The sequence below is a fragment of the Bos javanicus genome, chromosome 21 (assembly GCF_032452875.1).
Source record: "Bos javanicus breed banteng chromosome 21, ARS-OSU_banteng_1.0, whole genome shotgun sequence".
NCBI classification, from domain to species: domain Eukaryota; kingdom Metazoa; phylum Chordata; class Mammalia; order Artiodactyla; family Bovidae; genus Bos; species Bos javanicus.
This window is the reverse complement of record NC_083888.1, coordinates 41,646,334-41,669,278: the sequence shown is the minus strand read 5'-3', so window position 1 is coordinate 41,669,278 and position 22,945 is coordinate 41,646,334. Positions and strand designations below refer to the sequence as shown.

The 22,945-nt window shown below is 38.7% G+C and overlaps 1 protein-coding gene across 4 annotated transcripts in view; it reads right to left on the bottom strand.

The window, feature by feature from the left end:
- Positions 1–22,945, bottom strand: part of NUBPL (NUBP iron-sulfur cluster assembly factor, mitochondrial) — a 328,827-nt gene that overhangs the window by 143,031 nt on the left and 162,851 nt on the right. For all 4 annotated transcript variants that reach the window (XM_061394101.1, XM_061394104.1, XM_061394102.1 and 1 more), the window contains one exon: positions 5,970–6,063. In XM_061394101.1, the coding sequence (XP_061250085.1) occupies positions 5,970–6,063 (94 nt within the window). The remainder of the gene's footprint in view (positions 1–5,969; positions 6,064–22,945) is intronic.

Here is a 22,945-nt window from a genome sequence, read left to right as displayed (position 1 = left end):
GCTGCCTGTGCACACACTAAGATGTTTTCCCAAGGCATATGCGGGTCTATGACCTCCAGCTAGGTGATACCCCTTGTACAAAAAATAACAAAGATAGTTTAAAGTAATCAATAAAATGGGAGATGTGACTGGGAACACAGGAGGCTGACTTCATTGCAACACAACAGATACTTTCTGCTTGCCAAGACACTAAATAAAAGTGATGTGGCTCCAAGGAACAGGGCTCTTGATCTAAGAGGTCTTGAGTCCACCGGTCCCATCTTTAAACCTTTAACTCTGTCTCTCTTTTTTTTAAATTTTATTTTATTTTTAAACTTTACAATATTGTATTGGTTTTGCCAAATATCAAAATGAATCCACCACAGGTATACATGTGTTCCCCATCCTCAACCCTCCTCCCTCCTCCCTCCCCATACCATCCCTCTGGGTCGTCCCAGTGCACCAGCCCCAAGCATCCAGTACCGTGCATCGAACCTGGACTGGTGACTTAACTCTGTCTCTAGTTTCTTTTTCCCAAACTGCGTCAACCACTTTCGATCCCTACCTGCTGTGCTGGCTGTACACACACACACAGATATATACACTCAGTGGTTTTAGTCATGTATGCCAGGCTCCTCTGTCCATGATATTTTTCCAGCAAGAATACTGGAGTGGGTTGTCATTTCTTTCTCCTACATACACATACATACACACACACACACACACACACATAGGGGTTCCTGGGTGGCTCAGTGGTAGAGAATCTGCCTACCAGTGTAGGAGACACAGAAGAGGTGGGTCAATCCCTGAGTCTGAAAGATTCCCTGGTGGAAGAAATGGCAATCCACTCCAGTATTCTTGTCTTGAAAATCCCATGGTCAGAGAAGCCTGGGAGGCTACAGTCCATGAGGTCACAGTCAGTCAGACGTGACTGAAGCAACTTAACATGTGTATATATATATATATATATATATATATATATAGGAATATTACTCAGCCATAAAAAAGAATGAAATAATGCCATTTGAAGCTACATGGATGGACCTAGAGATTATCATACTAAGCAAAGTAAATCAGAAAAAGAAAGACAAATACCATATGATATCACCCATATGTGGAGTCTAAAACACAACACAAACAAACATATTTACAAAAGAAAAACAGACTCACAGACATAGAGAATAGCTGGTGGTTGCCAAGGGGAAAGCGGGATGTGGAAGGGATGGAGTAGGGTAGTTTGGGGTTAGCAGATGCAAACGACTATATGTAGATCAACAAGATCCTACTGTACAGCACAGGAAACTACATTCAATATTCTGTGGTAAACCACAACAGAAAAGAATATGAAAAAGAACATATGTATGTGTATAAGTGAATCACTCTGCTGTACAGCAGAAACTAATACAACATTGTAAACCATCTATACTTCAATTCTAAAAAAAAGAAAAAAGAATGAGTGCTTTCGACCTACTTTTTTTAAATTATAAAAATATGCACATTTGTTAAAGAAAATTTAGAAAATACTGATAAACGAGAATTTTAGTGTTATAGTCCAGATATAGAAAAGTTTCTGTATTTTTGAAAGCATCTTTACTACCTGGTCCGATTGTTTTTTTAATGGATCAGAATCGGGAAGTGAAATATACATTAATTTTCCATAACAGAATTATGGAACACTAGAATTTTCATTTTCAGATCTCTTTCCTGAGACAAGACAAGACAAACTAGGTGTGGCACGATCTTAAAATGCTCCCCAATGCACTGTTTATTCTTTAAACCTCATCTCCATGAGGTGTTCTACAAATCCCTTCAAACCTATAATCTCTTCTTCCTTTGATCCTCCGTGTGTGTGTGTGTGTGTGTGTGTGTGTGTGTGTTATTCACTCAGTTGTGTCCGACGCTTTGCGACCCCATGGATTGTAGCCTACCAGGCTCCTTTGTCCATGGGATTCTGCAGGCAAGAGAACTGGAGTGGGCTGCCATTCCTCCATACCATGGGGTTTATATCTCTCAGATTACTTCTTCGTACTCCATATTATAGCTATCCATGTTTCTTTTCTTACCCGCCACTCCCTCTCCTTGCCCTTCTCTTTGCTCTATCTCCTAAGACTGGGACTTCTAGTTTTCAAGTATAAGTGATATACAATAATATATACAGGTGTGTAATATAGTTAGTCACAATTTTTAAACTTTATGTTCCATTTATAGGTATTAAAAATATAATATCCTTGTAGCTTATATTATACATATTGTTTTGTATATCTTATTCCCTACCCTTATGCTGCCTCTCTCCACTTCCCTCCCTCAACTAGTAACTACTAGTTTGTTCTCTATATCTGTAAGTCTGTTTCTTTTTTGTTATATACACTAGTTTGTTGTATTTTTGGGATTCCACATAAAACTGATATTGTACAGTATTTGTCTTTCTCTGTCTGACTTCTTTCACTTAGCACAATACTCTCCAAGCCCATCCATGTTGTTGGAAATGGCAAGTTTTCATTGGTTTTTTTTGTTGTTGTTTTTTACAGCTGAGTAGTATTCCATTGTGTGTATGTGTGCACACATATGTATACATAGATATATATACATACTCACCACATCTTCTTTATCCATTCATCTATTGATAGCATTTAGGTTGCTTCCATATCTTGGCAATTGAAAATAATGTTGCTATGAACACTGGGGTGTGTTTGTCTTTTTGAATTAGTGTTTCCATTTCTCTCAGATATGTATCCAGGAGTGGAACTGCTGAGTTATATGGTAGTTCTATTTTCAGTTTTTTGAGAAACCTCCCTACCGTCTTCCCCAGTGGCTGTACCAATTTACATTCCCATCAACGGTGTACAAGGATTCAGATGGGACTTTTAACCTGAGGACAGTGAACCTTCTGAAATTATACATAAAAATTGTGTTTCTATAGGTATAAATACATTTCCATTTATACATCAAATTATCAAAAAAAGGTCCAAGAATCAAAAAAAGATTTGGAACACTTGTCTATGGTAAAGACTTGATTTAACCATCCATGGATTCTGTACAGTGCTAAGTACCTACCTTCATATGGATAGTATTTGTTGCTTTGCAACCTCAACTATACTTCAATAAAAAATAAAAAGGCACAAAAGATAAATGAAAACAAAAACTTGAAGAAGAAGAAGCAGTAGCAACAGCAGCAGCAGCTACCTACTATGGAGTACAGCACAAACTGAGTTGATGAGTTTTTCTCAAAGGCAGATTTTAAGAATGACAACAAAATTAAGAAGGAAACACTGTTTCTTCATTTTAAAAAATAATTAAAGTTTATTATTAAATCATAAAATCAATGTTAGGTTTATGTTTAATGCAATCTTATAAATATGTTTTCCTCATTCTAGAATCATTCTCTCATCTTATTGTAAAAAATACTGTTTCTGAATGGTGCTTACCAGGGGCTGGGGTAGGAGGGAATTCAGAGTTATTGTTTAATGGGTAAAGAGCTGCAGTTTGGGAAGATGAGAAAGCTCTGGAGATGGATGGTGGTGATGGCTGCACAACAGCGTGAATGTACGCAATGCTATTGATCCGTCATGCACATTTGACCAAAATTCTAAAAACATTGCTTTTTATTCATCTAACATACTGAAAAGCAGAGACATTACTTTGCCAACAAAGGTCCATCTAGTCAAGGCTATGGTTTTTCCAGTGGTCATGTATGGATGTGAGAGTTGGACTGTGAAGAAGGCTGAGCGCCAAAGAATTGATGCTTTTGAACTGTGGTGTTGGAGAAGACTCTTGAGAGTCCTTTGGCCTGCAAGGAGATCCAACCAGTCCATTCTAAAGGAGATCAGTCCTAGGTATTCATTGGAAGGAATGATATTCAAGCTGAAACTCCAGTACTTTGGCCACCTCATGTGAAGAGTTGACTCATTGGAAAAGACTCTGATGCTGGGAGGAATTGGGGGCAGGAGGAGAAGGGGACGCCAGAGGATGAGATGGATGGATGGCATCACTGACTCGATGGACGTTGAGTCTGAGTGAACTCTTGGAGTTGGTGATGGACAGGGAGGCCTGGCGTGCTGAGATTCATGTGGTCGCAAAGAGTCGGACACAACTGAGTGACTGAACTGAACTGAACTGAACATTAATTACCTATTACAGGGTAGACTCTTCATCAAAGGTAAGAAATAGAGATACTAGTTAAATTTTAGGATATTATAAAGAAATCCTCAAAGGAGAAGTAAATCTTAACCTCAATCTACACATTATTTGTTTTAGAGTATAAGCACAAATTAAACAGGGTGATATAATCATAAATCCTATCCAGATAGAGGGGCTATTATCTGAATAAACAAAGGAAAATTGCTTAGGGACATCCGTTTATCTGTGTGAAGTAAATTAAATTTTTTCAAGGTACCAATTCACAACTCAGGGAATAAATAATAATTTAGCTCAACTTTATCAATATTATCCACATAAATAAGAGTTTTGGAATCTTGCAACAGGCATTTCAAAGTTCAAGGAGTACAACTTATTCAATAAACATTTAGCGATTACTCTTGGTATTTAAAAAATAAAAGTCCCAAAACTACTTTAAAAAGAAAAAAATACAGACTATTTAGAACTCTGACTACAGAAAGGACAAATTACTTTCCTGTTTTACTGCACTTTACTCCCATCTCATGCATTATAATTTGCCCCAAAGTAAAAGCCTCAGGCTCCAGAAAGGTTATAAATCTAATTAAAATATCAAAAGCAGTCATAATTATTAGTAATATCATAATGATATTTTCAAAGAATGTATCAGATCAGATCAGATCAGTCGCTCAGTCATGTCCGACTCTTTGCGACCCCATGAATCGCAGCACGCCAGGCCTCCCTGTCCATTACCAACTCCCGGAGTTCACTCAGACTCACGTCCATCGAGTCAGTGATGCCATCCGGCCATCTCATCCTCTGTCGTCCCCTTCTCCTCTTGCCCCCAATCCCTCCCAGCATCAGAGTCTTTTCCAATGAGTCAACTCTTCGCATGAGGTGGCCAAAGTACTGGAGTTTCAGCTTCAGCATCATTCCTTCCAAAGAAATCCCAGGGCTGATCTCCTTCAGAATGGACTGGTTGGATCTCCTTGCAGTCCAAGGGACTCTCAAGAGTCTTCTCCAACACCACAGTTCAAAAGCATCAATTCTTTGGCGCTCGGCCTTCTTCACAGTCCAACTCTCACATCCATACATGACCACAGGAAGAATGTATATATATTATCAAATACCTAGTTTCTAAACTTTTTGGTGACTGTCCATGATAGCTCCTGGTTATTTATTACCAACAAATAACAGATTTGAAAAGACATTTTAAAATTCCATTATTTTCCTCAAAGTCCTATATGTATATAAGAGAGATTTACAGAGAGATTTACAACTATTTTTGCATTGGAATCCAGGAAAATCCTTAGAAACAGGTTCAATATAAAAGCTAATACTAATATTTAAATTCCATTGCATAAAAAGATATCCACTACCATACTGAAGTGTTATATATTTTGTATTTGATGTAAACGAACATGTTTATTGCTCTCAACTTTAACATTAACTAATCGGCAGGATATAAAATTTTCCCATAGTTGTATTTATTAAAAAGCCAAATTTTCCCAGTATTTATTCTTATTCAATATTCATTCAATAAATATTACTGAGTGCCTGCCACATATCAGGCACCATGCTGTAAGTGCTGAACGACTGTGAACCAAAAAGCCAGGTTTTAACTAAATAATACTTAAGCACTACTTCTTTTCTAAAACACAGACTAACATAACTACCTTTTCAAAGTGTCTTTCTTTATATTTTTGTTCAGCAGTACTTTGCAACTTTTGTTCCTGAATCTGATTTCTAAACGTAAATTTATAAATGATAATGTTTTTAAGACACAAAAATGTTTGCCTGTCATAGAGTTTGTTTTACTGTATGACAATAACAAAACATCAAGGATAGCACAAATTCCGTTTAACTGTAAGAGTTACCTGAAATGGGAACATTCTGTGAGACTGATAACTGCACGTCTCCAGTTCCTGGTGGCATGTCAACAACCAGATAATCCAGTTGACCCCAATCTACCTAAAAACCAAGATGACACAAATAATATCACTATAAAAACAAATGTGGTGAATAGTGATGTAAACAAAAAATGAATTAACAACAAATCTAAAACAATAGATAGCTTTCACTTTCTAGAATAATGAAATAATAACAAATCTAAAATAAGATTACTAAGTGCCAGGGACTATGCTAAGGGCTGATATGGACGTATAAGAAACCATCTTTGCTTCTAGCAGACCTTCTCTGACCAATAAGGTTAAGTTTTCAGATGATCCCACAAAACACACACAATACCATAATGATGATATCATTGCACAATGGACTTCGGGACCAATAATCTATTTTCACTGAGAACAGCCCTAATTTTACCTAAGGAGGTCTTAGCTTTTTGTCCTTCAAGTTTTTTGTGTGTGTGTGTGTGTGCGTAATAAAGTTTTATTAAAGTATAAAGGAGATAGAGAAAGCTTCTGACATAGGCATCAGAAGGGGGTAGAAAGAGCACCCACTTGCTAGTGTTAGCAATGGAGTTATATACTCTCCAGTGAATTCAAAGAATGTCTGGAGGTTGTAAAGACCTCACCAGACCTACTCCCATAATTTACATTTTAAGATAACAGGATTAGCCAGAAGGATACATAATCCTAAGGAATGTAGAGGGAAAAAAAAGTTTGTCCTTTCTCCTGCCTCAAGAATTTCAGACCCCTCTCTCCTTGGGGACCCCTAGACTTCTTATCAACCTGCCTAGGAAATGACTCTTTCATTCCCCCCTCTTCTTTTAGGAGAATTGTGTTGCCAAGGGAAAGGGGTGTCATTTTCATTCCATAACTACTTCCTGCTGTTTAGGGGTGTGGTCCCTAAATTGTTGAGGCAACATATTCTCCTATCCCTCATATTGAGGGTCTCTGATGCAGGGGCCCCAAGTAATAGTTGGAGGAGCCTATGGCACTCGTAGGAGCTTGGACAACCATTTGTAAATTAAAAGCTTTTAGACGGTTAGAAAACCCCATTATACAGTTACAGACATAAGGCAAAATAGTCATTAAACCAAGTTAAAATCAAAATGAAAAGTCACATTATGTCCATAGATACGTCAGTCCATCTTAAGGTTGTTAGATGTCATCAGTTTAAGAAGAGGCATCACATGCGATTGTTGTTGAAGGTGTTTGCAGACTTGGAGAAAGTCTTTTCCTTGAAGTGGAGATGTCCACCACAGGAAGCCTTCCACTGATGAAGAGGGGAGCACCCCACAGACCCAGCAGTTAGACTGATTGTGAAATGCTGCGTAGGAGTGAACCCAGGATAGGAAGGAATTGTCTTGAGGATCAAACAGCAGACTCAGGATTTTTGGAGTCAGCAGAAGTAGGCTCACATAGATTATCAGGCCCATCTTTTGGCTCGTCCAGACAGTCCCATTACGGAAGTGGATCGGGAAGAAAGTGGCCAGGGGCTTCAATAAGCACGGAGTAAGTTGCCCCAGTATCATGTCCTGAAGAATCCTGGACGAGCCCCCAAGATGAAAGGTTGTTGCTGAATCACTCAAAGACGCCGGGATTCTTGGCCTCTTGAGGAGAAGAATTCAATCTGGGGCCAGAGATGAGGCTTGATAGCTCGGAGCTTTTGTGTAATAAAGTTTTGTTAAAGTATAAAGGAGACAGAGAAAGCTTCTGACATAGACATCAGAAGAGGGTAGAAAGAGCACCCCAGAAGGGGGTAGAAAGAGCACTTTGTTTCCTGTATCAGATCCTACTAAAATTTTTAATGTTTATTATTTTTTCTTCATATAACACACTAATAATGAAAACTGAAACTTGATAAGAAAATTTTATAAATATAACTAGATTTCCAAACTATTAGCATTTGATTATTTCTTTTCAGTCACTTTTCTAAGTATCTATACCTAGAAAAATGTTCAGCCTCAATTAAATAGGTATCAAGGATACTTTGGGGCTTTCCTAGTGGTTCAGTTGGTTTTTAAAGAATCTGTCTGCAATGCAGGAGACCTGGGTTCGATCCTTGGCTCAGAAAGGTCCCCTGGAGAAGGAAATGGCAACGCAATCCAGTATTCTTGCCTGGGAAATCCCATGGACAGAGGAGCATGGCAGGCAACAGTCCATGGGGTCCCAAGAGTCAGACACAACTTAGCGACTAAACCACCACCACCACCAAGGGTACTTCAAGCTCTTTTCTCCTTAAATGGTTCTTCCTTATGAATCCCCAGTTTCAGCAAATGGCTGTAAGGTCCTCTCAGTTGTCTAATACAAAGACTTGGGATCATACTTAACTTGTTCCCTTTCCCTCACCATTTATATTAAACTTTCTAAAAAATCTATGAAATGTATTCACTTCTCCTTCTGCATGGCCAAGAACCCAACATGAACCACAGTCATTTATCACCAAAATCTCCCCACCAATTTCCTTGTATCAGCATTGCCCATACAGTCTATTCTTAATACCACAGACAAAAATGATTTGATAGTGCAGTGTTTTTTTGTTTGTTTGTTTAAAACTCCCCCATTGCTTTTAGAATAAAGGCTGAGCTTAAGCTTTAGAACTTCTACCTGGTCTTCTTTACTTGCTAATTCCTCCTCATTCTTGAGGCTGCAGCTTGAAAATCACTTCCCATAAATTTCATTAAAGATTAGATATGCTGTTCCTATTATGTAGGAACAATTCTTCTAATCATTTGTTCATTCATTCAACCAACAATATTTACTGAGTATCTACTCTATATCAGGCATTGAGCAAGGTAATTAACAATTGAATAGTATCATGGTCCCTAGTCTCACAGAATTTACAGTACAGAGGGAGAGAAATATTCAACACAAAATGATATAACCTGTGCAAAAAAGGTTAGTGAGAGAATTGAAAGATCAACATAGCTGAAGAGCAGTGCAAGAGGAAAGATGGCATTCGTTTACTATCTTTTCAGTATCTATCTTCTCATGAAACTGTAGATGACTTAGAATATCTAACATAGAATGGACACATAGGAGACGCTCAAGTTTTCTTTCAAGGAATGGATGAATAAATACACACATGCAAATACTTAACATTTTTTTAAAAGGAAATGGAAATTATACTGTGTATCCTGCTTCTTAAAACTTAATAATGTGAAATAAGCCTTTTCCACAAAATCAGATATTCTTAAAATATGATATTGGGTCTGATGGATTCATTTATGTTTTAACACATTTTTTCAACATATATTTACTGAGAAATGATTCCAGGCACTGTTCCAGGTGGTGAATAGACAGCAATGAAAAAAACAAAGTCCCAGCCACTAAGCAACTATAGTTTTAGTGAGGGAGACAGGTAGATAAACAGAAAGACAAAGAGTAAAAAGTACTACAAAGAAAATAAGCATCCCTTTCTATGCAGAATTACTTGGTTCCTGATTTGGATATATCCAGATCAAACAGCAAGAAACATTTTAAAAGTCTTCAATTTCTGAGTTTCAGAGAGCGGGCAGTAAGAGTTCAGACAGCTAAGAATTTATCAAAGGAGTTCTTTCAGTCTCTTTAGTTCCCAGGGTCAGATAGTGAGGAACACATGAAGAAGAGAGAAAAGGAATAGAATGTGGTGTAAGGGACTACCTTCGACAGGGTGGTCAGAGTCTGAAGTGAGAAAAAGAGCATGCAATTCTTAGAAAGCATTCTAGGCAGAAGCAATGGCAAGTGGAAAGACCCTGAGATGGGGATACGTTTGGTACATTCACAGAATAGCTAGGAAGGCAGCACAGCCTTTGTAAAACAGCACTCCTCCAACCATCAGTCTCTTTCCTTCTCTGAATGTGTTTTTCTTGAAAACATTTATCAATATCTGACATTATATACTGACATGTCTTTTAGGAATTCTATGATATTTCTCAATCACAAGTATTTGATACTGATTACATGACACATTTTAAGAGAATGATGAAATGATGACCATGAAGTAGTTCACTTTCAATATGGGGTTTCTTGGTTTGAAAACAGTTATCCCTAAGGTACCCATGGCCATCATCTATGAAACTATTTACAAGAAAGATAAAGGATACTTTTCATTTTACACCCTCTACACTGAAACTCCTAGTACTGGCAAACTGACAAGCCTCTTTGTTTCAGGGGACATCAAATGACTAGCACCAACAATTTATAATTGTTGTTCCTTGGCATTTAATCATATTTATCACATTGGCTCCAATTTCTTACATCTTTAAAGAGAATTCCTATTATATTTCCAAGGAACTAAAAATACTACACTGTTAAGGCAATGAATTTCAAATGACTCTTAAACTGAATTCAAACTCTATGGGAAAAATAAAAAACCTGGCCCAGAACCTTCATCACACATAGTAGGCATTTCACCAAGGCTTGTAGACTTGAACTAAACTCAGTATCTGATTTCTAGTTTTATGGCATTCACTAATATATCAATATATGGCTATTGATGAATATATAATAATATAAAATTAACATAATTAACACATTATTGTTGTTCAGTCACTAAGTCATGTCTGACTTTTTGTGACCCCAATTAACAAATTATTATAATATTGAAATGAAATGTTAGTTGTTCAGTAATATCCAACTCTTTGCAACCCCATGGACTGGGGCTCACCAGTCTACTCTGTCAGGATTTCCCAGACAAGAATACTGGAGTGGGTTGCCATTTCCTTCTCCAGGGGATCTTCCTAACCCAGGGATTGAACACAGGTCTCCTGCAGTGCAGACAGATTCTTTACCAACTGAGCCACCAGGGAAGCTCTCAAGGAATACAATATTAATATATTAAAATATACTGTCTGCCAGAAAGTTCCAGTTCTCTTGTAAAAGAACTACCAAAGCATCGATTTTAGAATGATTTGGGGATTCTTTACATTCTATTCAGTGTGGATTTACTCACATAAATTATTCATTACTAAATGCAGGGAAATAAGTACTAGCAAAACACCCAGGCATCTAATTTAGTAAAACCCAGCAGCAGATCCTGGCTTCCCAGGAGACTTTATGGTAAAGAATCTGCCTGACGATGCAGGAGACGCAGATTTAATCCCTGGGTCGGGAAGATCCCCTGGAGAAGGGGATGGCAACCCACTCCAGTATTTTTGCCTGAAAAATCTCATTGACAGAGGAGCCTGGTGGGCTGTAGTCCATGGGGTATCAAAGAGTCAGACATGACTTAATAACAGAGCACACAGCACAGCAGAACACCCGGACTTTGTGTCATGGAGCACATACAACTTCGGTGGTCTTCTCTAAGAATAAGAATGCAAAGTCAGGAATGCAAAACTAGATACAAAAGTGAATATTTATTTAGAATGTAAAAGAAATCATCATAACATGCTAGCACCTTAGAGTTCCTTTCTCCGAGACCTCCTGAACACCAGAAATGCTTACACAGAAATTGTCCCTGACTGCAACCGGCTTCCGCTGTCCACTGAGAACATTCTACAACCCAAGACTGTGTGGAATCCTGAACTTAAGCTTCATTACCTTCAAGGTAACTCCACCTCTGGTAAAACCTTCTCAGCTGCCTCTCAGGCTCTAGACTTAAAAGATCCCAGTGGGACAGACTGAGTCAGTCTAGAAGTGGAGTTACCAAGGTGGTTCAGAGATGCCCTATGGATAAAGAGGCAGTGCTGCAGCAGAGAACCCAGCAATGCAGTTAGGGAGTCAAATAGGTGCATCGTATCTGAAGGGGCACATAAACAGCATAATAGGAGATTAAAAAAAAAAAAAATCCAGTGTTCAGGGCAATTGAGAAGGATGGGATGTGGTACAGATTAGGAGCAACAATTCAGACCTCAGTCTGCCAACAGAAGCTCTGTGCAAGATGTCTCTTTTACACAGTTATATGTAACTTTTAATTTCCTCTAAAGTGTTTGAGATACAGGACTTTTGGAATCAAATCAGTCACTGAGCTTTGTCCAAAGTCCTTCAAATAACATTAGAACAGCTGTTTTTTCCTGTCTTATAAATATGCATTTGTATTTGCTAAAACAGCACATCTTATGGTATTGCTTTTTTAAATTGCTCTTTCTCTGTTATTAAGACAACCAACACTTGAAGGGTATGCCATCAGAAATAATTACTAGATCTCTGCTAAATTACTTTTATTTTTTGTCCTCATCTTACTATTTATCTTTTTTGTCAACCTTATTCAAGGAAAATATTTCAGCTAGCACCAACTGGGGTTCAGTTTGGTTCAGTCGCTCAGTAGTGTCCGACTCTTTGTGACCCCATGAACTGCACCACGCCAGGCCTCTCTGTCCATCACCAAATCCCGGAGTTCACCCAGACTCATGTCCATCGAGTCAGTGATGCCATCCAGCCATCTCATCCTCTGTCGTCCCCTTCTTCTCCTACCCCCAATCCCTCCCAGCATCAGAGCCTTTTCCAATGAGTCAACTCTTTGCATGAGGTGGCCAAAGTACTGGAGTTTCAGCTTTAGCATCATTCCTTCCAAAGAAATCCCAGGGCTGATCTCCTTCAGAATGGACTGGTTGGATCTCCTTGCAGTCCTAGGGACTCTCAAGAGTCTTCTCCAATACCACGGTTTAAAAGCATCAATTCTTCAGTGCTCAGCCTTCTTCACAGTCCAACTCTCACATCCATACATGACCACTGGAAAAACCATAGCCTTGACTAGACGAACCTTTGTTGGCAAAGTAATGTCTCTGCTTTACAATATGCTATCTAGGTTGGTCATAGCTTTTCTTCTGAGGAGTAAGCGTCTTTTAATTTCACGGCTGCACTCGCCATCTGTAGTGATTTTGGAGCCCAAAAAAATAAAGTCTGAAACTGTTTTCACTGCTTCCCCATCTATTTTCCATGAAGTGATGGGACCGGATGCCATGATCTTCGTTTTCTGAATGTTGAGCTTTAAGCCAACTTTTTCACTCTCCTCTTTCACTTTCTCAAGAGGCTTTTTAGTTCCTCTTCACTTTCTGCCATAAGGGTGGTGTCATCTGCATATCTGAGGTTATTGATATTTCTCCCAGCAATCTTGATTCCAGCTTGTGCTTCTTCCAGTCCAGCGTTTCTCATGATGTACTCTGCATAGAAGTTAAATAAGCAGGGTGACAATATACAGCCTTGACAAACTCCTTTTCCTATTTGGAACCAGTCTGTTGTTCCATGTCCAGTTCTAACTGTTGCTTCCTGACCTGCATACCAATTTATCAAGAGGCAGGTCAGGTGGTCTGGTATTCCCATCTCTTTCAGAATTTCCCACAGTTTATTGTGATCCACACAGTCAAAGGCTTTGACATAGTCAATAAAGCAGACATGGATGTTTTTCTGGAACTCTCTTGCTTTTTCCATGATCCAGAGGATGTTGGCAATTTGGTCTCTGGTTCCTCTGCCTTTTCTAAAACCAGCTTGAACATCAGGAAGTTCACGGTTCACGTACTGCTGAAGCCTGGCTTGGAGAATTTTGAGCATTACTTTACTAGCATGTGAGATGAGTGCAACTGTGTGGTAGTTTGAGCATTGTTTGGCATTGCCTTTCTTTGGGATTGGAATGAAAAGTGCCCTTTTCCAGTCCTGTGGCCACTGCTGAGTTTTCCAAATTTGCTGGCATATTGAGTGCAGCACTTTCACAGCATCATCTTTCAGGATTTGAAATAGCTCAACTGGAATTCCATCACCTCCTCTAGCTTTGATCGTAGTGGTGCTTTCTAAGGCCCGCTTGACTTCACATTCCAGGATATTTGGCTCTAGGTGAGTGATCACATCATCGTGATTATCTGGGTTGTGAAGATCTTTTTTGTACAGTTCTTCTGTGTATTCTTACCACCTCCTCTTAATATCTTCTGCTTCTGTTAGGTCCATACCATTTCTGTCCTTTATTGAGCCCATCTTTGCATAAAATGTTCCCTTGGTATCTCTAATTTTCTTGAAGCGATCTCTAGTCTTTCCCATTCTCAGATGACTGTTATATCTACTACTGCAGGCAGGAATCCCTCAGAAGAAATGGAGTAGCCATCATGGTCAACAAAAGAGTTCAAAATGCAGTACTTGGATGCAATCTTAAAAACGACAGAATGATCTCTGTTCATTTCCAAGGCAAACTATTCAATATCACAGTAATCCAAGTCTATGCCCCAACCAGTAACGCTGAAGAAGCTGAAGTTGAATGGTTCTATGAAGACCTACAAGACCTTTTAGAACTAACACCCAAAAAAGATGTCCTTTTCATCTAGGGGCTGCTGCTGCTGCTGCTGCTGCTGCTGCTGCTAAGTCGCTTCAGTTGTGTCCGACTCTGTGCGACCCCATAGACGGCAGCCCACCAGGCTCCATCCCTGGGATTCTCCAGGCAAGAACACTGGAGTGGGTGAAATTGAAGAAAGTAGGGAAAACCACTAGACCATTCAGGTATGACCTAAATCAAGTCCCTTAATATGGTGAAAGTGAGAAATAGATTTAAGGGACTAGATCTGATATATAGAGTGCCTGATGAACTAAGGCTAATATGTCTTCCCCAAACAATATTTGTGTTTTGTATTCAAAATAATGCCTGATAATCAGAGAGAAACCCAAAAGCTCAAATAAAGGTAATTCCTTCTTTACTGAGGAATGACTGGGAGATAAAAGTGTGTCTTATATTTGGACAGATAAGGTTATGAAGACAGCAGGACATCAGTTATGAAGAGTATGTTGCTATGAATGGGTAAAGAAGATGGACCACTTCCTTCCACAGATATTCTCTTAAGAAGCTGACCAAAGCAGCACCTATCAAGCCTCGAAGCAGAGGATGCTGGGAGTACAAGTGCAAAGTGTCTGAGTTGTAAGTGTTAAAAAGAAACGGCCCATGGATGCATTCCATTTTTAGCTTCTCAGCTGGCTGGGGCAGTGTACCACAGTCAGCCTCCAGTGGTTTCCATCATGAGCACTACACAGGCCATGCTACTACCACAGGGTCAAGACGAGCTTTTCCAAAGCAAAGCTTTGGAAGGCAGAGTGTCCCAGCTTTCCTAGGTTTGTAAGCAAGGTCAATGGGAGCCAGATGAAAACAACATCAGCCAGGGTGGGCCCTGGATCCCTGTGGATTCAGGGAGGAACATCACTGCCAAGAAAGAAGAGCTAGAGTTATGATCTGCTGGAGCCAAAGTAGTGGCCAAGAAGAATTACACTCCTGAGGACAAGAAAAAGGTGTGACTTAAGAACAAAAAGACAAATCACGAAGCAGGAGAAATGGGAGAAAAATCTAGATTGAATAATTTAAAAGTGGACTTTATCTTGAAAACCTATTCATACAATGCTTAAAATAAGTCCATCGGTAACAGAGCAAATTCTAAAGGAAGCTGGCTAAGTCAGACATTGCCTCTTTCCTTCCTGTCTGCTCTTAATCAGTCCTTGAATAGTTGGTTGACCCTTATGCCCACTTGAGGCATGAGTAGATCTTAATGTCGTGTCCTGACATCTGACTCTGGCTATCCATCTGTTGCTCCTTCTATCCCATACCGAAGTCCTGCCATCTCTCCCTGATTTCCTGGTTCTCCAACTGCATGATTTAACCCTAACAGCAAATAGAACAGTACTTATACTTTGTTCAGAATCCCAGACATGAAACCATGCTACCTCTGGCACAGGAGATGCAGCTAACCTTGTCCCAGACCCATGGACAAACTTGTCAGGCAAATCACCAAGCTACTAGGATTTTTGCTTCAACTAACTTCCAAGGTTTGAATAGGTCTTCAACTCCAAGAATTCTAGGTAATTATTTTTATATAAAATTATCTTCTCAACTTCAGTGTAAGTTCCCTGACATGAGTCCATTCTTTATGCATCTCTGAACTCTCCACAACTAATTCCCTCCATAATGAACCAGTGTTCAGTGTTCAATCCATATCCACTGAGAGTAATTCTGAGTCAATTTATTACACTATTAAAACTAATTTTCTTTTTGCCATATGAAGTACCTTTTACATAAAATATAGATCTAAAATAGAACACAAATTAGGATTAAGTCTGAACCATGGTTTTTGCTCTGCCCAGTGGCTTATTCATAAAATCATATAACATTTTATTTTGGTTGCAAGAAGAAAATTGCTACAAAGATGAAATTATTTAAATAACAAATAATGTAATAAAAACCTGAATAACAAAAAAAAATTCCACTTGAGTTGACGACCTACTAACTTGTAGAAATAAATGACACAACAAAATTTAATGAACTTATCCTTGAGACTATTTTGATAAGAGCTAACCCAGTTACAGGAGAAGGCAATGGCACCCACTCCAGTACTCTTGCCTGGAAAATCCCATGGATGGAGGAGCCTGGTAGGCTACAGTCCATGGGGTCGCGAAGAGTCGGGCACGACTGAGCGACTTCACTTTCGCTTTTCACTTTCATGCATTGGAGAAGGAAATGGCAACCCACTCCAGTGTTCTTGCCTGAAGAATCCCAGGGACGGGGAGCCTGGTGGGCTGCCGTCTATGGGGTAGCATAGAGTCGGACACAACTGAAGCAACTTAGCAGCAGCAGCAGCAACCCAGTTACGTGGTGAAAACACATTATTTGAGTTATAACAATGAACTAAAACTTCTTTAATATTTTCATTTATTTCAGATGAAAATTCTCTAGTCCATTTTTAAATTTCTTCCTTGCCATAGGAAAAGAAGGTGGGGTGGAAAATGCCTTGAATAAATCCCTCCAGATACTACCAACCCAAATGACAGCAGTAATGTTCTGAGAGAGAAAGAAGAGAAACTTTATTCTTTATCCTTCCCTTTAACATCATATTTCATTTCATTTTATCCTTCTCTTTAACATCATCTTCCATTTCATTAACTGTCCTAGCAGATATACAGAGCAGACTGAACCTGACAACACGGACAGCATCAATTCACAGATGACTTCTTACCCAAAAGTTGATAGATGGGCCAATCTTTGGTAACGCTACCCAGTTTCTGAAGCAATATTTAAAGATTATCCAATTCCCAGTCCAGCCCACAGACACACAGGTAAATCCACAGACACCCAGGTAAATCCATAGTACAACTCAAACAGTAAAACTTCACAGTATAAAAATAATAATGTTACCACAAAAGTAAGAATATATCAGTTAATTATGAGAACATCTAAGTTCTCCAGACTCCTGCTTTAGACCAACTGCTTATACATATAGATGTTCATAACCTAGGAAGATGATGTTAGTAAAGGATAGGACTGCTACCAAAAAGGCCTAAAATATTACAAACTTGCCTGAAAATCAAGATGTTTTTATTTTTAAAAAATACTATGGGGAGGGTGGTGGGAGGCATGTTAAAGTGGGAGGGAACATGGGTAAACGTATGTCTGATTCGTGTTGATGTTTGGTAGAAACTAACACACTACTGTAAAGCAATTATCCTTCATTTAAAAATAAATGTTAAAATTACTAAAAGATATTTAAAAAATAAAAACTCTGCTTTGTTTTTTATTATACACCTAAACGCTGAAGCTTCAGAATTTTTTTTAAGTAGGAATAACAAACCACCTTACTAACCTAATTTGCATGCTTAGTCACCCACTGATGTCTGACTCTTCACGACCCCATAGACCATAGCCTGCCAGGTTCCTCTGTCCATGGGATTTTCCAGGCAAGAAGACTGGAGTGGGTAGCCATTCCCTTCTCTAGGGGATCTTTTCGACCCGGGGATCAAATCCAGTTCTCCTGCAGTGCAGGTGGATTCTGTACCATTTGAGCCACCAGGGAAACCCAACCTAATTTGGAACAGTTTATAAAATATATTTAGATGTGTAGGACTCTCTTTAAGAAAATTAAAAACTACAATACTCTTTTTAAAAACTCCTTAGAAAAAATACTGTATTTGCGAGGATCCAAGGTCCTGAAGGAGGTTCTTAAAGATGTTACAGAACTTGAGGGACTTTCTGCTCCTGGAAAGCAATCTATCCAATGTATTAACAGTACTGAATGCTAGGGGTGATCTGACTAACTGTTCCAGATGATTTCTTGAGCTCCAGTTACCTGCCATCTAGAATCCTACACTTGAGCCTTATGGTACATCAGGAGAAACTGGGTTAGTGAACAGGGAAGAGGTGGGGGGAAGGGTTTGCAGGTAACAGGTAAAGGAGAGCAAATGGAAATGAGTCGTTTTTGAGAGTCTAAGGCAGATACATTTATGTAACACTGCAAAATGGGCATTATAATTTCTTTCTTATAGAGATAAGAATATTGAGGATTAGAGAAGTTAAGAAAGTTGCCCAAGGTAAGGCTGATGGTGAGTGATAGAGTTGGGATACAAATTCTGGTCTGTGTGACTCAAGTCATGTTTCCAAGTCTCCCAGAGAATTAGGAGCAGCATGACTATTCCAAGCCCATTCTCCGAGGCCTTGTTCTCTTAGCACAACCCCAAGAACAAATGAGCTTTACTACACCACTTTTTCAGAGTATGATAATAAAAAAGTAGACACTATAGATTCACAGAAAATTATTTACTTACATAATATAAGAAATAGAAGAATCATTTGTTTCCTTATTTTTTCCCCTTTACTGGTTAATTAGAATGATGTTTCCTCTATTTCTGAGTATTTTTTATGGTATGTCATAGTATTCTTTCCTTACATAATCCTTTAAGAGTCTTTTACATATTAAAGCAAGATCAACCAGTCAATCCTAAAGGAAATCAACCCTCAACTCTGAATATTCATTGGAAGGACTGACGCTGAAGTGAAAGCTCCAATACTATGGCCATCTGATGCAAAGAGCCAACTCATTGGAAAAGACCCTGATGATGGGAAAGATAGACGGCAGGAGGAGAAGGGGACGACATCCAACCATCTCATGCTGGATGGCATGAGATGGTTGGATGTCATCACTGACTCAGGGAACATGAGTTTGAGCAAATTCTGGGAGACAGTGAAAGACAGGGAGGCCTGGCATGCTGCAGTATATGCGGTCACAAAGAGTCAGTCATGACTGAGTGACTCAACAACAACAACAAATTAAAGGCTCTTATAACCATGGAAATGTTAACTATGTGTTATTAAAGAATACTAATAGTAATAATAATAACCCACCACTAAATTTTGGTTTTGTTGTCAATCAATAAATCATTAATGAATCATAAATCATAGAATCATCATTCTACCAACCATCTACACACAAAAAATTATGTGGAACAACGGTCTGAAACAAAGTAAATATCTTCTAAAGACTAAGACAGAAAATAAATATGTTTTTAAATACCTACAATTTTGAACACAGTGTTTCTTAAACTGGCCCACTAGGTTTTAATCCAAAAATTTAAAGATCTAACACCAAATAGAAAACCAACTGTGAGGAATTTATAGCTCCATGTGCAGCTATATTTCAAGTATGAGCTATTATAATGCAGCTTTTAGATTTCAAATTCTGATTCAGACATTAATTACTATGATTTTTTAAAAAAACGGTACTGGAAAGAAGCAGCTCAGCAAAAATCAAGACTATGAATCTAGCTGGATATAGATAAGAATCCAGATAGCTCTTCATCAAACAGAAGAGTTCTAGTCTGGGAAACTCGTATACCTAAGTTCTAATCATTTTTGTCTCTAATTAACTGTATTACCATGGGTCAACTAATTAACCTCTGTGGCCCTAACTATTCTCTTCTGCTAAAATCAAGTGTTTAAATTAGATAATCAGTAAGATTCCTTCAAATAACTTAAAAAAAGAAAATGTGACAATGACTTGTTTGTATAAGCTGAAAAACATTTGTGAGAGGTTTGCTTAGAGAAAAAAGTGAATAGAAAGTATTCTTATCCAAAAGCACCAAAATGACAACACAAGCTTTTTTTCTAATTTTTTTAATGGGAGTACTTTATATAAAAACAAGAAAGGTAAAAGCAAACTGGTATATTTAACAAATTTATTTCATGGAATGATCATATTTCTTATGGAAAAATTAGCTGAATTTTACAAAGAAATATAAATTTGTTTTGATCAGTCCTGACTACCATCCTAAAATACCTCATTCTGGCTCATCTAGGAATTAATATGTTATATCTCTATAAAATGTCATAATTTACAAAATAGATTCATCCTGAAAAGCTGTATGGGGAACTACCACTGAGGTAAGGAGTGGGGAGGGGATTCAATCACAGACTCTTAAAGCGGGAGGACCTAACTCAGTTTTCCCACTAATACAAAACTTCTTTCCATAAACATTCATGACGGAGATAAACTTAGCCAACAACAGAAAGTTCAAATCATTCCAATGCATATCACACTCAAATACAAATCGTGGAATAATTTACACAAAAAGGATGGACAAAAGTTGTCACTTAAGAATTTTTTCTATTTTTTTCTTTTGCTATATATAAGATCAGTTTACTTTAACTTACTTTATTTCTCCTACAACACAGCTTAAAATATGCTTTGTTTTCTGATTTTCCTTTGTTGGTATGGTGGTTTAGTTGCTAAGTCGTGTCCTACTCTTGCAACGCCATGGACTGTAACCTGCCAGGCTCCTTTGTCCATAGGATTTTCCAGGTTAGAATATTGGAGTGGGTTGCCATTTCCTTCTCCAGGGGATCTTGCCAACTCAGGAATGGAACCCAGGTCTCCTGCACTACAGGCAGCTTCTTTACCGACTGAGCTACCAGGGAAGCCCTTTGTTTGCTACGGGAACCTCTATTTATAAAGACCTCCTCCTTTTAAAAATATGAATAAGCGCCTACTAAATTATAAGGATTTAACTTGAGACTACAGACATATACTTGGGCTTTTAGAAAAATAAAAAGGATTAAATGTGTAGAATAATTTTTGTAAATTGATATGTTTTCAGTAAAGGGAAGATATCAGCAGTTTCAGGTATAAGGGTTGTGTGAAAGTGTCAAAAAACAGGTTAGTCAGAAAGTCAGATATTAAGGTTTTATTATTGATTGACTGTCTGAATTTAACCAAGATGCTTAACTCTTTGGTGCCTCTGTATCCTCATCTTGAAATGGTTTTCAACAGGGAATTTCAGAGATAGCAGGGACTCTGGAGATTATCTTGTACAAAGTCCTTTTTACAGATCAGCTAAATCGCTGAGTCGTGTCTGACTGTTTGCAACTCCATGGACTGCAGCACACCAGGCCTCCCTGTCCATCACCAGCTTCCGGAGCTTGCTCAAACTCATGTCCATTGGGTCGGTGATGCCATCCAACCATCTCCTCCTCTCTCGTCCCCTTCTGCCTTCAATCTTTCCCAGCATTAGGGTCTTTTGCAATGACTCAGTTTTTCGCATTAGGTGGAGAAAGTACTGGAGCTTGAGCTTTAGCATCAGTCCTTCCAGTGAAAGTTCATGACTGACTTCCTTCAAGATGGACTAGTTGGATCTCCTTGCAGTCCAAGGGACCCTCAAGAGTCTTCTCCAACACCACAGTTCAAAAGCATCAATTCTTCAGCACTCAGCTTTCTTTATGATCACTCTCATATCCATACATGACTACTGGAAAAACAAAAGCTTTGACTAGAGGACTTTTGACAGCAAAGTAATATCTCTGCTTTTTAATATGCTGTCTAGGTTGGTCATAGCTTTTTTTCCAAAGAGTAAGTGACTTAATTTCATGGCAGTCACCATCTGCAGTAATTTTGGAGCCAAATAAAATAAAGTCTGTCACTGTTTCCACTGCTTTCCCATCTATTTGCCATGAAGTGATGAGACCGGATGCCATGATCTTAGTTTTTTGCCATGTTCAGTTTTAGGCCAGTAAAAATCACTCTCCCCTTTCACTTTCATCAAGAGATTCTTTAGTTCCTCTTCACTTTCTGCCATAAGAGTGGTGTCATCTGCATATCTGAGGTTATTGATATTTCTCCCAGCAATTTTGATTTCAGCTTGTGTTTCATCCAACCTGGCATTTCGCACGACGTACTCTGCATATAAGTTGAATAAGCAGGATGATAGTGTACTGCCTTGAAGAACTCCTTTCCCAATTTGGAACCAGTCTGTTGTTCCATGTCCGGTTCTAACTGTTGCTTTTTGACCTGCATACAGGTTTCTCAGGAGGCAAGTACAGTGCTTTGGTATTCCTGTATCTTTAGGAATTTTCCACATTTTGTTTTGATCCATACCGTCAAAGGCTTTAGCGTAGTCAGTAAACAGAAGTACATGCTTTTCTGGAACTCTCTTGCTTTTTCTATGATCCAACAGATGTTGGCAATTTGATCTCTGGTTTCTTTGCCTTTTCTAAATTCAGCTTGATCATCTGGAATTTCTTGGTTTACATACTGTTGAAGCCTCGCTTGGAGAATTTTTAGCATTACTTTGCTAGCGTGTGAGAAGAGTGCAACTGTGTGATAGTTTAAACACTCTTTGGCATTGCCTTTCTTTGTGACTAGAATGGAACCTGACTGTGGCCACTGCTGAGTTTTCCAAATTTGCTGGCATATTGAGTGCAGCACTTTCACAGAATCATCTTTCAGGATTTAAAATAGCTCAAGTGGAACTCCATCACCTCCACTACCTTTGTTCGTAGTGATGCTTACTAAGGTCCACTTGACTTCACACTCCAGGATGTCTGGCTCTAGGTGAGTGATCACACCATCGTGGTTATCTGTGCCATTAAGATCTTTTTTGTATAGTTCTTCTGTGTATTCTTGCCATCTCTTCTTAATATCTTCTGCTTCTGTTAGCAGCAGAAGATATTAATATGTTTAGCAGCAACATATTGTTAGCATACCATTTCTATCCTTAATTGTGCCCATCTTTGCATGAAACATTCCCTTGGTATCTCTAATTTTCTTGAAGAGATCTCTGCTGCTGCTGCTGCTAAGTCACTTCAGTCGTGTCCGACTCTGTGTGACCCCATAGACAGCAGCCCACCAGGCTTCCCTGTCCCTGGGATTCTCCAGGCAAGAACACTGGAGTGGGTTGCCATATCCTTCTCCAATGCATGAAAGTGAAAAGTGAAAGTGAAGTCACTTAGTCGTGTCCGACTCTTT